Source organism: Nelusetta ayraudi, unplaced genomic scaffold, assembly GCF_046127955.1.
Source record: "Nelusetta ayraudi isolate G7.1 ecotype Tasmania unplaced genomic scaffold, CSIRO-AGI_Nayr_v1 ptg000068l, whole genome shotgun sequence".
NCBI classification, from domain to species: domain Eukaryota; kingdom Metazoa; phylum Chordata; class Actinopteri; order Tetraodontiformes; family Monacanthidae; genus Nelusetta; species Nelusetta ayraudi.
The window spans coordinates 993,212-1,009,493 of NW_027466118.1; the positions used below are offsets into that span (position 1 = coordinate 993,212).

The window sequence follows — 16,282 nt, forward strand, 5'->3', positions numbered from 1 at the left end:
ACCATTAGCCTCTCCTAAATCTGGGCAGATGTATGTCTTTGAGGAGGGGAGGAAACGCTACCTTAAGGGTAGGTGTCTGTTATTTACTTTTTATTTTTTTCTTGCCGAGACTCGGACATTTCAGGCCGGGAGATTCTCCCTTATCGCTGCTGCACCTGCGTTCAGATAGGTGCAAGCGCGCCTCTCACGCAGAGACGGCGATGTTGCAGAAGTATAATGGAGCGTAAGGTGGCCGTGAATGAGTGTTTTGAAGGAGTCGGGGAGCCACCGAGCAGCGTGGGGTGAGAGGTGAATGGTAATTAGCTATCGAGAAAAGAAAGGAAAAAAAAAAAAAAAAAAAAAAAAGCAGGAGCGCAATTAAGTGACCCAGACTGGCTGGCTTCAATCAGACGGGGCTGAATTGCTCGGTATCATGCGGTGAGTCATCCAGTAATTTCTCCTAACCCATATTTGTACCAAACTGGGGCATCTGTATCAGAGAGAGAGAGAATCCTCAGAGAGAGAGAGAATCCTCGGAGGGAGCGATTCCACTTCCTGTTCCCCAGCCGTGCTTTAAAATTCACCGGACAGGTTTTCTCTCAAGTCCCCCCCCGGCCCCCCCACCCCGCCTTCCTCCCTTTTGTCTGACTGACACCTTGACAGCTTTTTTTTTTGTTGTTTTTTTGTGTTGTCCGCGTCCATGCGCTGACATTTCCTCCCCCCTTCCCACCTCCTCACCGTCTCTCCGCTCTGCTTCCCTGTGTTGCAGCTGACATTATCTCAACGGTGGAGTTTAACTCATCGGGGGAGCTGTTGGCCACCGGGGATAAAGGAGGCAGAGTGGTTGTCTTCCAGAGGGAGCAGGAGGTAAGGGACGCCAGGAATGCTGCATTCATTATGCCGCACTTCCCTTGGAAAAACAAGTAGTTTACGACCATATAGAATTGGATTCTTTCCCTTGAACAATATCTTAAACCAAGGATAAAAAGTAGGGATTTTTTAATTACTTACTTTTAATTACTTCTTGAACTAATAATTACTCTTTACATTGTTTATCACCCTCATTCAGAAACAGTTCAATTCATTTTTCCTATTATACGTTTGTACATTGTGAGTGTATTATTATCTCGATTGTCAGGAATCAAATCAAAATCCAATTCAAAACTGCCAACAATTTGGAGTAAACTGTATAATGTAATTCAAAGCTTAATGGTTTTTCCACACAAATCTACTAATAAATGATAATTACACAGTCAAGGTCTTGTTAGAGGCTAACAAGGATCTCGCCAGGAACTAGATTCAAGAACTTGAGTTTGATGTAAAAAAAAAAAAATGTTCATCAAGTAATAGATTTGATGCTAATATGACAATAGAGGCCGTTCTTTTTTCCTTATTTTTGATCCAACCAAAGAGAAAATGTGTTTGTTTGTTATACGATGCACATGCCAGTACCTCACCTTGTGTGTGTGTGTGCTGTCTACTCTTCCCACAGAGTAAGAGCCAGCCCCAGCGGAGAGGGGAGTACAATGTTTACAGCACATTCCAGAGCCACGAGCCAGAGTTTGACTACCTGAAGAGCTTGGAGATCGAGGAGAAGATCAACAAGATCAAATGGCTTCCTCAGCAGAACGCCGCCTACTTCCTGCTCTCCACCAACGGTCAGTCAGATAGCTAGAGTGACTTTGTTGCTGTTTACTTTTGGCAAAACGGGTGAAATTAACCTCAATCCACGAGGAAGGTGCATTCAAAGGCCAAAAAAAACGGTGCATTCAACGGCTAACCGCAAAGCTAATAAATTCACCTTTGACTTCGCCGAGCTGTCAAATGCACAGCCGACGTTGTGCCGAGTTAAAAAGCATCACCCTGAAATATTTGCGTGAGCATATTGCCGTCTTCCTCGGACGGTTTGAGTGCCACCAGCAGACGCGTCTCAGGCGGACAGCGTCACGCGTGGCTTCCGCGTGCGCGGGGAATCGGGCGCGCAGGGGCCAACTCCGCGCAGGCACTCGCGTCCGTCAGCTCGGCGATGCCCTGCAGATTGCGGGCTTCACGCATGGGTTGCTGCAGAAGCGCTGGTGGCGGCTGGAGCAGATGGCGGAGGCTCCTGCGGCGACGCGTCCTCGACAGTCGCCGCGGAAATTAAAGGAGGAGGAGGAAGGAAAAAAAAAAAACACGAAACAACCTGACTGCTGCCTACGCCTCCGTTCGGTGAACCAGAGAAATGAGACGTAACTGGTGTTTGTGTGATGGAGAATTGAAAAAAGGGGCCCAGATGGCTTTTTTTTCTTCCAGGGAGTAGATGTGTTGAAGGGGGGAGGGGCGCGCGCTCACTGTGCAGCAGGGAAACGTCGTCAACTTGTAGATTGATATCAGAATCTTCACAGCGGCCGCCGTTCATCATAATGGCGGCTGGCTGCTGCCCAGCTACATGCCAGATTGGGTGCCCAACCCCCCCCTGCCTCCTCCACCCGCATCCATCCGACATCTGAGCTGCACTGCAGTGAGCTGTGATCCGAGCGCGTCTCAATGTGTGTTTCCGTCTGTGTGTGTATCCGCCTCAGACAAGACGGTGAAGCTGTGGAAGATCAGCGAGAGGGACAAGCGTCCGGAAGGCTACAACCTGAAGGATGAGGACGGACGGATCAGGAACCCCTCCACCATCACTTCCTTACGGGTAAGATCCCGTTGGGGATGGCTGAAACCCCCCCCCCCCCCCCCATCGCCACCACCACCCCCACCTCACCCACCTCGAAATGTCAAATAGAGTCAGGTGAAGAGCTCTGGGTCTTGACACCACTTGGTTGGGATCCAGCAGTGGGTCAGGAGGTGAAAAAACAGATGAAACGATTCAAGCGTCAGGCTCCTTTCAAAGCTTTGGTAATATAAAAATAATCAAAAATCACCATTTCTATAACATTCTAAATAAAAAAAACTAATAATAATCTAAAAAAAACAAAACAAAAAAAACACATCATTGTGCTGCATTAATACCTTTATTTTTCCTTGCATCATACTCTGTAACCGAGTAAAAGAAATTGCTGTCTTGTTCGACTGATCAAGATGAAGCCGACTCAACCAACAATTTGCATTATTTTCTGGAGGCTATGAAATAAAGCTACATGACGTAAGGCTTGTGGCTTCAGCCGCAGTAGCAGCATTTCATACATATAGGAGAACACGCAAGACTTCAAGGGTCCATAGTACAAAAAAATGAGAAAAAAAAATGTTATTAGCAAATATATTACTAAAAACTGGTTTTTCAGGGGGAAATTGCCCAGACACATTCTAAAAGAAATATGTGGCTGCGTTCTAAAAGGACGTGCTGGCACGACTACAAATATAACCATGACCTCGCTCTAATTCGCTGTCCCATTAAGCCATGTGGATAACGTGACAAGGAAGCCTCATGTACGACTTCAGGATCACTAAAACTCGGGAAACCAGACTGGAATTTGGCCGGTGGACATTTTAAAATTACCCCCGTCAACGTCACGATATGCAATCTTCTGTCCTCAGTTTGCACTTTCAGCAGTCTGAAGTCTGAATAAACAAAGCTCCGCTAAGAGGATTAAATCAAAATTTAGCATTCAGCCATTACGCTTTGATAGCCCTTAATCCGGCCTAAACTTATTAGTAGCACATTCTGACACACACATACACACACACAAACACACACGCACACACACACACACACACTGGCACTTCTTGCACTTCTCGCAGCCACAGTGCACGACGACTGGGTGCTGCGTTTCGTTCGGCGAGAGAGGGGGAGAGCAGCAAAACATTTTTATTGGGGCAATTTTGGAAGTGATGCTGGCAGAAGAAAGTGAGAATGAGTGATCGATATGTGCGCTGGAGTGAAGACCATGGAGACCCCCTCACCACCCTCCCTTCACCTCCCCTCCTAACCCCATTCTTATCACTCCAGTACCTCTTTAATTTTCACCCCAAAGCAGCAGGCACATAGATCAGTGTGTGTGTGTGTGTGTGTGTGTGTGTGTGTGTTTCTGCCACAGTAGATTAGTGCTGTGTTCAGCGTGTCTGTCCCTCTTTGTCTGGCTGGCCGGGGGATCATAGCAACCTGGAGGACAGGCCGGGACTGTGGCAATCCTGTTAAAGGCTGTAAAATCTGCGCCGAGCCAGAGAGCAGCAGCAGCAGCAGCAGCAGCAGCAGCAGCAGCAGAGAGTGGGCGGGGCTGAGAGGAGAGGCAGCAAAACTCCTCGCAAAATACAGGCCGTTTTTATTTTATTCGTATTATTTCCCCATCCCGTCAATCCGGTGTTTTGCGGCCGCCAGGAGATTTCCCGAGGTCAGCCGTGAGCAAGAAGGGCGCGCCCGGCCGCCGTCAGGGTTGCGGGTTACGGGTTAATGCGGTGCGTGTCTCCCCCGGCGGACTGCCGGTCGGTGAAAGACATGGAAATGAAGTGACACCCGTGGAGACGCGGCGGCCTGCTGGGCCGCCGTGTCTCTCTGTCGGTGCCAACAAGGGACGGGAGAAAAAGGGAAGAGCCAGTCAATTTGTTCTCCCGTCTCCCTCCCCTCCTCTCCCTCTTTGTCTGGATTTTATCTGGCAAGTGGGGGGAGCGTGCGGCGGGGAGGGTTTGCATGCAGACATGGCGCAGGGTCTCTTTGAAGCCAGAGCCATTGTGTGTGTGTGTGTGTGTGTGTGTGTGTGTGTGTGTCTGTGCATGTATAAGCTCATCTTAATTCTGCAGAGTTTGGTTATCATTCCTCAGCAGAGCCTAACGATGCCCTTTGGCCATCTTTCCTCCCTGCATCCTTCCCCTCTGCCTCTCCCTTTTCCCCCGCAAACGAGGAAGCCCAGGAAAGAAAAAAAAAAGTGACTTGTGTGAGAGAAGCAGCAGCAAAAGCATCAGCAGTGGTGGCCCGGCCACTTACAGACCAGTGGTGTAGGAAATAGATATTCACACTCTGATTAAACCGGCTTGCCAAAGAGCCCCAGACCCCTGCGGTCCCCGTTCCTGTTTCATTAAGATTTGTGAAGTAAATGTCATGTGGATCCCTGGAGTCATTTAGCTGCTGTTTTCTCTCTCACTCTCTCACTCTCTTGCTCACACACACACACACACACACACACACACACACACACACACAAACATAGACACAAATATCTGAGAAAGCCCGGAGGAGACCGGAATCAAAGTGCACCATAAATACTGAATCACAGCGAGAGCACATCAAAGGCTTCCAGATAAATAATCTTTTTTACGAGTCGTTTTTTTTTCCTCCACCACCCTCCCCTTCACCGTATCTTCCCGAACAGGTGCCGGTGCTGCAGCCGATGGACCTGATGGTGGAGGCCACGGCCAGACGCGTTTTCAGCAATGCGCACACCTACCACATCAACTCCATCTCCGTCAACTCCGACCTCCAGACGTACATCTCCACCGACGACCTCCGGGTGAACCTGTGGAACCTGGAGATCACCGACCGCAGCTTCAGTATCCTTCCCGCTGGGAAACCTGCAAAAAAACGAAAGCTCGTCTTAGCTCGTATTAAACTCATCAAGCTCTGGTTTTCAAGTCCGAGTCCAGTGTTCCTTGACAGCTCCCCTCCCAGACATCGTGGACATCAAGCCGGCCAACATGGAGGAGCTGACGGAGGTGATCACCTCGGCCGAGTTCCACCCGCAGCAGTGTCACACCTTCGCCTACAGCAGCAGCAAGGGCTCCATACGCCTGTGCGACATGAGGCAGGCGGCGCTCTGCGACAAACACTGCAAATGTGAGTGTCAGTGGGACCAACGTGTCTCTATAGATTTTCTTTCATGGGACGTTTCTCAGTGCATTGAGTTATATACAGTATAATAGATTATTTTCCTTATCATTCACAGGATTTCTGATTAGCTCAGAATGTAACATTTATATATAAAGAGAAATGGAACTATTAGATGAATAAAAATCCATATCACTTCATACATAATCGCATGAAGAGATGGGTCACATTGTACTGTGATGGATCTACAGTCGCCCAGAACAAGGAACTGCTCAGGGTTCTGTGACATTTTTTTTAGAATGACATTGCAGCTCAAATAACACAGATATGGAATCAAACGGAACATTGCAAAAGAGGAATTGTAAATAAAATTGTTCGCTACGATAAATGAACAGATGCTGAAATAATTTTTCAATTTTGGCGGTGGGTTTGTAAAAAAGGTTAAAGCAGCTCTTTTCAAATGCACCTGTGAGCAGACAGCAAGGCTTGCACAGTTTAAACATAAATAAATATGATTATGCAGAAGGGATTAATGAGCACAAATTCTCATTCCATAATTCTTCTCTAACACCCATGTGGTGCAAAGACTCCTCCTACCTCAACAGGCCCGAGACTGATAACAAATCAATAACTGTCCTTAGTGGGTTGTTTTTTTTTTTTTGGGGTGTGTTTCTTTTCAATGAACACTCCCTTTCTTTAAAGCATGCAAAGACTCTGCGGCGAAGAATAATGAATGCATTGACATTTTGGCAAAATAATCAATGGCTTTAGAGCAATCGCATTAGTCCCTCATGGACACGCCGTGTTGTTCAATAATGTCAGTCATTTCCTTGGACATATTGACGTGCTCACTGGAACGTGCGCCAGCGCGGCCTGTTGAATTTCACATGTGCATTTATTTTGGCGGGGCTTAATTGGGAGAAACGCTCGGCCCCTCCGGAATGAAGCGCAGGTTGCGGCGGTAGCGCAGCCGCCCTCTGAGCCGCCCTCTGTTCCCTACAAGACTGGTGCTCGCACTCCCGAGAACACACCAACACATTTGCGCACACACACACGCACACACACACGGATGCGCTGGCAGAGCTGGCAGGTGCTGCTCTACTTAGCCCGGGGACGTTGATGCGGTTGAGACTGACCTACTGTCTCCCTGCGTGAACGCATACGGCTGGAAGCGTTGTGTGATGCAGTTCCTCCCGCCCACGCAACAGCACAAAAAAAAAAAAAAAAAACAACAACAAAGGAAAGAAGGAAAAAAATAACAATGATCCAAAAAATTATGGGCAGAGGGATGAATAGATGGATGGACGGACGGATGTGGGAAGACTCGGCAAAGCATTGAGCCGCTTTGACAGAGAGTTTGGGGACCGAGGAGGCCCAATTCCAGCTCCCCAGGGAACCTATTATACAGCCGGAGCGAGGGCAGCGACACACACACACACACACAAACACACACACGCACACATATCTACGCGGCCCATTGTGCACACCCACTCATACACAAACTCATTCATCGACATGCGCGCGGGGCCCAAATGGGGCCGGCACTTTGACATTGATTTGTTTTTTCTTATCCCATCTTTTCTTACGGCCTCCCCTCCTCCACCTCCACCCCTCCCTGTATTTCATCTCTCGCACCGCATCCCTCGTTAGCCTCCCCACTGACACATCATAGAGCGATTCTCCGAGCTTCGGCTGAGGGAGGGAGGGAGTGGAAGGAGAGGAGAGGGGAGGGGAGGGGGGAGATTTTTGGAAAGATGGAGAGAGGGGTTGCCAGGGTGGGAGTGGAAGAGAAGGAGAAGGGGGAGGGGAAGGGGGAGGAACAATAAGTTGACAGCTAACGATGGAATGCCTGGCTCTCATCCGCAGCGCAGGCAGCCCCTGCGCACAGATCTGCAGCTGCCAGAATCAATATGAATCATAACTAATATTTACACAGTGTGCTGACCCACCGCGGTCTTCCTAAACACACATACACACCCACACACACACAAGTAACAGCATGAAGAGTTGCAGCTGCTGCAGCGTCCAGGGATTGTCCCGCCCGACATCCCCCACCAGCCTCGACAAGATGCGCTTTGTATTTTCTCGCCGTGAATGATTAAAGAGCCGGCGACGTGCCTTTTAAGCCGAGACCCCCCGCAGAGCTCAGACGTGTCTGCTCTGTCAGGAGCTAACCACTTTTTTTTTTGTTGTCCTTTGCAGACTTCGAGGAGCCGGAGGATCCCTCCACTCGCTCCTTCTTCTCCGAGATCATCTCGTCCATCTCGGACGTCAAGTTCAGCCATAGCGGCCGCTTCCTGATGACGAGGGACTACCTCACTGTCAAAGTGTGGGACCTTCAGATGGAGAACAAGCCCGTGGAAACCTACCAGGTGAGCCTTGGCAGCAATGTGACTGATGTCAATGGGAGACAGTGAAGCCAAATTAAGAACTATTGATTTCAGGGTAAATCACTCGGTGTGATCCTGTTTCACCGTCGATCCGTAACCGCGTCATCTTCAGCCTCTGGCCCCGAGCGGGTTTATTGAGCCAACTGTCAGAGAAAAAAAAGACAGATAGGGGCAGTGGGAGTGTAACCTGAAGGGCGAGACCGCCCACCGTGAGGTCGCAGAGGTCAGATCCGCACTGTCTGATAAGAGGAGGCCTTCCTGGTGCACTGTCACGATTGATAAGGGCATCAGCGAGGCTCAAGGGATTCTCTGTCCAATTCCAGCCTGGCCTCCACCTGCTGCCTAGCCTCTTAGTGTAGGTCACCAGGTCTGGTGGGATTACGGAAAGTAGAGCATATGGCAGCGCAGCTTATGCTAGTACGGCAGCAACATGGCAGCAACTTCAGGACGCAGTGGAAAGGTGCGGCCAAAGTCCACCCAGTGGTTTGATTCTTCATTGTGTCTTCTAGGTTCACGACTACTTGAGAGGCAAACTGTGCTCCCTGTACGAGAACGACTGCATCTTCGACAAGTTCGAGTGCGTGTGGAATGGATCGGACAGGTGAGGGGTCCTCAGCCATGAAACCCACACATGCGTCGAGTCGCCTCAGTCGTCAAAACGCTCTCTCGTCTGCTCTTCTGTCCTTCAGCGTCATCATGAGCGGTTCCTACAACAATTTTTTCCGAATGTTTGACCGCAACACCAAACGTGACGTCACGCTGGAGGCATCCCGGGAGAACAGCAAACCCCGAGCCATTCTCAAGCCTCGCAAGGTACGGCGCCGCCCGCAGGTTATCTCCGCAGAGGTTCAACAAGTTTAATTCTTTTTAATGCCTCGTAATGCTTTTTTCAGTCTTCTGGTAAAGTGTTAAGACTTTCAAGGAACTAAAGGCCTGTTTGGAGGTTTCTGAAAATTCTGGAAGTACAGAAAAGGCAATTTTGAGATGACACGAGGCTCTTGTTAAACTTAGCAACAACGCATGAAAAAAGGGTTTTCAGTCTAAAATAGAGATTTGAAACGGGCTGTTCACTTTCCTTCATGTGTGGAGAGAAAAATGCAATTGTAAACCCAATGCATAGAAATGTTTTCAGTACATTGAAGTCAAAACTGACACATTTTAACATCACTTTCTGTCCTTTCTCCAGGTGTGTGTCGGTGGGAAGCGTCGTAAGGACGAGATCAGCGTGGACAGCTTAGACTTCAGCAAGAAAATCCTCCACACGACGTGGCACCCCCATGAAAACATCATCGCTGTAGCAGCCACGAACAACCTCTACATCTTCCAAGACAAGGTCAACTAAAGGGACACCTGCTCCGACTGACTCCACCCCTTCCCCTCCAACCCCGATGCAAAAAAATAAAAAATAAATAATGATTGAGTCAGAGAGGAAAAAGGGACGGGGCCCCCTGTGTGAGGCCCTTCTCCATTCCCCATTTCTTGCAGATCTAGAATTTCAAACCTCTGCACAGGATGCGGCAGCGGTGAGAATCCAGTGTGAACTTCACACACAACCTGAGGACAAACGGCTCCTCAGAATTGGAAGGATGGACGTTCATTCTTCAGACTGACTCCTAATTTAATTTATTTAGCCATGTGGACACAGAGAGAAGCGGATCCTTTGCATTATTGCAACCAGAGGACAGCTGTGCGAGTGACGTAGCAGCGCCCTGGACAGGACGGAAGGGACTGGATGTGAGCACATTGGACACCAAGTAGAGGACACAAAAAGACGTAGCTTACATGATCATGGCTCGGTGTCATGTAGCAACAGCGCCACCGCCCCTGTCCCCTTCTTTCTTACAGCCTGTTGGAGCCACAGTGCATGTGAACAACCCCCAGTTCCACTAACAAACAAAAAAAAGGGAGAGACTGTTTATCTCTGACCCCCAGAAACAGAGTTTTTCTCTGCCTGTGACATGATGTGGTCGGTCTTTGTCGTACAAATTTTTGTGTCTCCCTTGCGAGACTGCTGTTGTCTGTTATGTGAATGATTCCCGGCTTCCGGGCCGTGTCAATGGTTTAATTTAATGCTGTTGTTTTACTGAGTCCTTCTCTCAGTCAGTGAGTCTGTTTAGAAAGCTGTGGTGCCTTCTTTTGGTATGTGGGAGTTTGATGTACCGGGGAATGGGAGGGGTGAGGGCGGGTGGGAGTGAGGGAGGGAGGGAGTGAGGGGGGGTGGGGGGGGGAGCGAGTACAAAGCAGGAGTGTGAATGTTTCCTATGGAATTGTTAACTTAGCATCTGATTTTCTTTGTTTTCCCCTCTTTTCTCTTGAAAAACCACAAGAAGCCGCGCCGAGGTGACAGCGGACTGAGTGGTTCTGAAGCTTTGTAATCATAATTAGGCTATAGCACCGGCTACACACTTGTGAATTCAGGACAGGACGCGAATATGCTTGTCCAGTAAGTAACTGTTGCTTTCATAGAATTGCCGTCAACCTGATGTCAGTTTGCAGAAGACACGAAAAAAAAGCGCCACTTTTTAAAATCGCAAACATTCTTATCTTTAAATTTGTAATTTGTTTTCGTTGTACTGAGAATGATCTGTAGATTATTAAAAAGGTAATATGAAACGTAACCTGATTTTATTTTTAATAGCATAGTTTTTTTTTTTCTTTCCCCCAAATGATGAAACTGTAAGGCTGAACATCTATGGATCATCCGAGGCACTGTGCAAAATGACTGCAGTGCCTGCTTGTGTTTTGTGTGTAATGTGGCACCAAACAGTTTGGAAAGTAAATCTTCTTTTCTCCCCCCAAAGAACGGTCAAAGGTCTAATTGAACTCTGTGAAATCAGGGAATTCTTAAATGTGGTTCCTTTTCAACAGTAACGTCTTCTAAACAATCTGCTTTGTGACAGTAATTGAAACAAATAAATAAACAGGAAAAAAAAACTTTTATAGCGCAGAATGTATTGAAATGCAATTAATTTACCACACAGTCTTTGTGCTTACTGGACTTTCTTTGAATAAAAAAAATTAAAAAATGGGCCAAGTCAGAGCCTTTTTTGTTGGCCACTCTCCTCGGTGGAACGGTTTTGCGTTCATTCTTGTGACACAAAGGCGCCCTCACGTGGATGAAGCATGCAGGACAGGAAGATTTCACACCCACCCACACAATAAATCTGACAATTCCATTCTTGCTTTGACTTGTGTATCTTTGAAGGGATTATTGCAACGTATAAGACTCTGAGATGATTTAAAATAAAATAAAATAAAATAAAATGTCTTCACACACTCAGTATACAACGATGGCTGATACTGAAGAATGATATTTTGTATCTGAAATGTTTGCTGACTCACTGTAGGAAGAGCCTGAATAACAAGAGATCGACAGACAGACAAACAGACAGATAGATAGATGCACTTTATTGGCGCCAAATAGGTAAACTACACAAACTACACAGGATGTGGACAAAGCGGTAACACACTCAAAGTAAATCCTTTCCTTCAATTCCAAGTAAAGTTTCCGGAATGTGAGCATATTTATCTTAAAGGTGCAGTGTAGTGTACACGCTTCACCTGTTTGTACTTTATGGCGCTGTGATGTTTCGTGCTCAAACTTTTAGTTATCAACCAGTTGCGACAAATTATAGGGGGGAAATACCGCTGGTCATTCAACACTTAACACCTAGCATTTAGCATTTCCAAATAGTCGAGCCACTGTTCGTTCGTTTGCTAACTAGTTCTTCTTCGGCGGTCCCCTTCGTTTCCAGGTTGTCGCTACGTGATCCCTTATCTGTCGCTGATGAGTGTAGGCGTGGCCGCAGAGCGAGCGAGACGACACATCGAGGTTGTGTGTGTGTGTGTGTGTGTGTGTGTGTGTGTGTGTGTGTGTGTGTGTGTGTGTGTGACAGGCACAAGAAGAGGGAAGATAGGTGCGAACTTGCAGCCCATGTATTTTCTGAATTAACAATATCATTAGTATTATCCCATATTATATTGTTTAAATATCGACCTTTATGTCTTTACACATCTTTTGAGGTATTCCCACTCTAACTCTCTGGCCTGTCTGCCACCATGACGATCTGTCTCTGCAGTTAGTAAGACAAGAGTTGGAATAAGAAAGCAATCTCAGAACAGGGAATTGCAAAAACATTGAAATAAGCCATACTACAGAAGAAGACAAAAATGCAATTACAATGAAGTTAGGCAACAAATACAAACTGGTAATAACTACGTAACAGCAGACATAAAACACAGGTGACAAATTATTACGAGAAGTGTTTCACAAAATGTCTATTTTATACCTAAAAATGCATCACCACCAGTTTGGCAAGTCTCGCAGTAATGATGTGGAATCCGGAAATATTTGAACAAATTAGTAATCCTTCGCATGAACCTGTCGCACCGTGCGCACGTTGCAGAGACGTTCTAATTGGCCCTGGGAGACGGCTCTCCGCACACTGTTTGCCAGCTGGGAACAGCCGCTGTCAATCAAAGGCGTCTTTATAACCAGCTGCTGAAGCTGAATCACTGTGTCTGCGGATCAACCGGGGAACAGGAAGGAGCTCCACGGTGATCACGATCATCAGTTGATAACGGCAGATGCAGATTGGGATTTCAAGATATCTTCATTTGTATATATATATGTATATATATATCTATATCTTTTTTTTTTAAACTTTTTTTTTTCTTCGAATTTTCGACGCAGAGCCGTTTTCCTTCTTCTGCCTTTGAAGTTTACGGTCTATTTTTGAGCAAGGGGAGAAAAAGATGGATAAGTTGAGTGGGAACAACACCACTGAGGTGAACAGCTCTGTGCACAAGTGGTCAGTCGGTGACCGTGGCTCCCACCAACTCTTTGACCCCGAGGATCTGAGAGTCCTGGCTCCAGCAATTCTCGGGGTGCTCTGCATCCTGGGTGTGGCTTGCAACCTGATGGCAGTGGTCACCCTCTTCTCCAACGCTCACAGGGGCAAGCTGTCCCTCATCAACTCCCTCATCTTCAACCTGATCTTTGCCGATGGGCTGCTGCTGGCGTTCTCTGTGCCGTTCTGGGCGGCTGCTTACTCCAAGGCCGGCTGGAGCCTGGGCTGGCTGCTGTGCAAGACGGCCGACTGGTTCCTCCACTCCTGCATGGCGGCCAAGAGCTTCACGGTGGCCGTCATGGCCAAGGCGTGCTATTGCTATGTGTCCAACCCCACCAAGCAGGTGAGCATCCGCCTGGGCTCCATCCTGGTGGTCTTCTTCTTCATCTGGCTGTCCGCCTGCTCCGTTACTGTCCCCCACTGGCTCTTCGCGAAGCTGCAGCGGGAGCTCGGCGGGCTGGTTTGCGTGCTCGCCGTGCCCCTTCAAGCCAGGGGCTTCATGTCGGTGTACGTCAAGGCATACCCGCTGGGCGTCTACTGCGCGCCTCTTAGCTTCTCCCTGGTGTATTTCTGGAAGGCTTATGGCCAGTGCCAGCGTCGCTCCAGCAAGACTCAGAACCTGCGCACCCAGATCCGATCGAGGAAGCTCACCTTGATGCTCTTCAGCCTGACCGTGGCCATGGTCATCCTCTGGCTCCCACAGTGGGTGGTTTGGGTTTGGGAACGCTACGTGGCCGAGAAGGAAGCTGAAGGAGCCCGGCCGCTCATCTCCTCCGTCCCAGTCATCCTGACCCTCTCCGCTCAGCTCCTCACCTTCTCTCTGTCCTTGGTGAATCCCATCATCGTGCTCTCCCTCTCCGAGGAGTTCAGGGAGGGCTACAGGGGGCTGTGGAGGCGTCTCACCCTGCGCAAGCAGCCTCCTCCGAAACCCGGGCCTCATCATCCGACGAACCTGCAGTCACCTTGCCCCAGACCGGAGCCTTTCAGCCAGCTGCACAGCGACAGGAGGCTGCAATCGAGCTCCAGCCAGAGCCCCAGCAGAGAAGCTCAGCCCCAGTCAGAGCAGAGAGGAGGGGGGGCGCGGGAGGCCGACGCCGCGAGCCTCAAAGACGGCATCGTTCTGCCCGACGTGGAGCAGTTCTGGCAGGAGAGGGAGACGGGGTCGCTCACAGATGAAAACGACCCCACGCCGTGGGAGCGCCAGGGCAAGGAGGGCCGGAAATAATGCGCGCATTCGGAGCGATCTTTCAAATCCTCAGCCTGCTTTATAAGATCTACTCAGCTCGTCTGTCGGTTGGTGTGCGGCACCATGAATCGTTTGGATCCTGTGAACTGTGAGGCAAGATGTTTGTGTGGTGCACAATTGAGGACTATTAACGTAGCACTAAAAAAAAAAAGGTTAACATTGCATGTTGTCTTTCATAGGCTTTTGGTGGTGATGGTGGTGAATTAAAGTGTCCTGTAAAAAAATAACATTGTAATGATGATTACATATTTCTCCTATATTGAAAGCTTATTTTTTCCTCTGTGGGTTCAGACATATTACTGCTGTTGGAATGACACTTTCAAAACAATGGGTTTAGTGCAAAGATAACTGTGTGCAATAAAAAAAAAATAAAAAAAATAAGAAGCTTCATGTCAACACTGCATATCCAGTATATATTAGTGGCTTTAACACTGTGAAAGAGCTTGTGTTTATTGTGCTCTCCCTGTCAGAGTGAAGATTTTTGCCCTTCTTGTGAGTCCCGACGGTTACAATAAAGACAATTCTCGAAACCTGCCTTTGTGATGCCAACCGTTTTTTAGATTTCAGGAGCGTGTCTGTGTTAGGAGGGTTTTCGTGTTAAATCATTTGCTCACACACATACACACACACACACACACTCTTAATGAGAAGGATCAGACATGGGCGGATGGTCACCTGCTGACATCCAGTCATTAAATATATTTTCATAAGGGCATCTATTAGAATTGCCAAGGGCTCTAATTAGAGGTAAAGATTATTCACCTGGAGTCCAAAGGGGTCGTTTTGGTGGACTCACCTCTGCGGGAGCCTCATAAGGAATTCCCCATGCATTGATTTTTTTTTTTTTTTTAATGTATGACTGGGACCTGACAATTAAAGGCACAGGCAACACAGCAACTGACCTGACCTGTGATTTGTTTTGTTGTACCTATTGTAATGACATCCCAGCAGCAAGTTGAATTTAATTAAAAATGCTCAACCTTTTCATACAGGGGAAAAATGGGAATAAAGGTCTTCTTTGTAGTAGCATTGACTGAGAAGGAGGACATTTAGAAGTTGGAATCTTTTAATAGTTACTTTACACCTTTACCTAACACCGCACCCCATGGCATTTTCTTCTCATTAATCATTTATATTGACCTTTTATTGCCGGTGGCAAGTGCCTCAATCAGAGCAGCACTTAACTATATAACCTAGCCTCGTTCCCCGGAGTAGTGACCTGGCCGTAAACACTGAGGGCCAAAAGCCATTCACCCATTGTTGGGCTGAAATTCTAACCTTCAGCACACAATAGAGACATTTAGGCTTATTGTGGAGTCCAACAGTAGAGAAAAAAATTACTACCAAATAATAATGATAATAATAGCTGCATTTTTAAGTACAATACGTTATCGCTATTTTCCCAGCCATATCGGTTTGACACCTCAGGCTCACGCAGTTATGCTGTTAAATGAGCCAGTAAATCTGTAGTGGTAGAATTTTATTTGATTTCAGGAAGAAGAGCCCTGGAGCAGTAAAACCTTAAGACGAGGTCATATTTAAAGAAACAGTACCATCTTGAAAGTTGGTCGCTGTCTGTTTGTAGATTTCCTGGTCTTGAACAGGTCTGGATGGATTGGAGGAAAGAATCCTCCAGTTGTCCAAATGAAAAAAAAAGCAATCTTAAAAATAAACAAAAAAAAAATTTAAATTCTATTGCAAAGAATTTTAATAAATCAATTTACTAAAATGCATCATCAATCAGTCTGGTGATGAAATTCTTCTTAAGTGCCAACCTTAAAACCAGTTTGGAACAAAAATCACTTGGGCTTGTTGATATAAAATAATTTAGAAAATACGTTGAAAATGTTTGCCTTTTGCTGACATGAGTATAAAAAATTGTTATGTAATAATGAGGATACTTATTTTCTGGCACAAAAGGACGGTGAAAAGGAGGCTGTGCCAATCAGAATTACAAGTGTTAAATGAACTGCAGCCTAATTGGGTCATTATACAAAGCAAGGGAGCTTTCAGCAGGTGAGATTCTCCTTTCACTGGCCTCCTGGCTGCGCCGCCCTCCTGGTGGGAGGGGAGGCGTTGG

At 47.4% G+C, this 16,282-nt stretch overlaps 2 protein-coding genes across 3 annotated transcripts in view; both read left to right on the forward strand.

Moving 5' to 3' along the window:
* ppp2r2ba (protein phosphatase 2, regulatory subunit B, beta a) overlaps positions 1-10,298 on the forward strand; it is a 38,549-nt gene extending 28,251 nt beyond the window's left edge. For both annotated transcript variants that reach the window (XM_076041498.1, XM_076041499.1), the window contains exons 2-10: positions 749-846; positions 1,472-1,637; positions 2,541-2,653; positions 5,265-5,442; positions 5,561-5,725; positions 7,919-8,088; positions 8,616-8,707; positions 8,796-8,919; positions 9,293-10,298. In XM_076041498.1, the coding sequence (XP_075897613.1) occupies positions 749-846; positions 1,472-1,637; positions 2,541-2,653; positions 5,265-5,442; positions 5,561-5,725; positions 7,919-8,088; positions 8,616-8,707; positions 8,796-8,919; positions 9,293-9,448 (1,262 nt within the window). In that variant the 3' untranslated portion in view covers positions 9,449-10,298. The remainder of the gene's footprint in view (positions 1-748; positions 847-1,471; positions 1,638-2,540; positions 2,654-5,264; positions 5,443-5,560; positions 5,726-7,918; positions 8,089-8,615; positions 8,708-8,795; positions 8,920-9,292) is intronic.
* Positions 10,299-12,814: 2,516 nt separating this feature from the next.
* On the forward strand, positions 12,815-15,285 carry gpr151 (G protein-coupled receptor 151). Its single transcript, XM_076041539.1, has one exon. The coding sequence runs from the start codon at positions 12,862-12,864 to the stop codon at positions 14,179-14,181; it is 1,320 nt and encodes a 439-aa protein (XP_075897654.1). The 5' UTR covers positions 12,815-12,861; the 3' UTR covers positions 14,182-15,285.
* Positions 15,286-16,282: the final 997 nt, after the last annotated feature.

Excerpts from the sequence above, each read along its gene's own strand:
- gpr151 (XM_076041539.1), top strand. The coding sequence starts at position 12,862 with ATGGATAAGTTGAGTGGGAACAACACCACTGAGGTGAACAGCTCTGTG.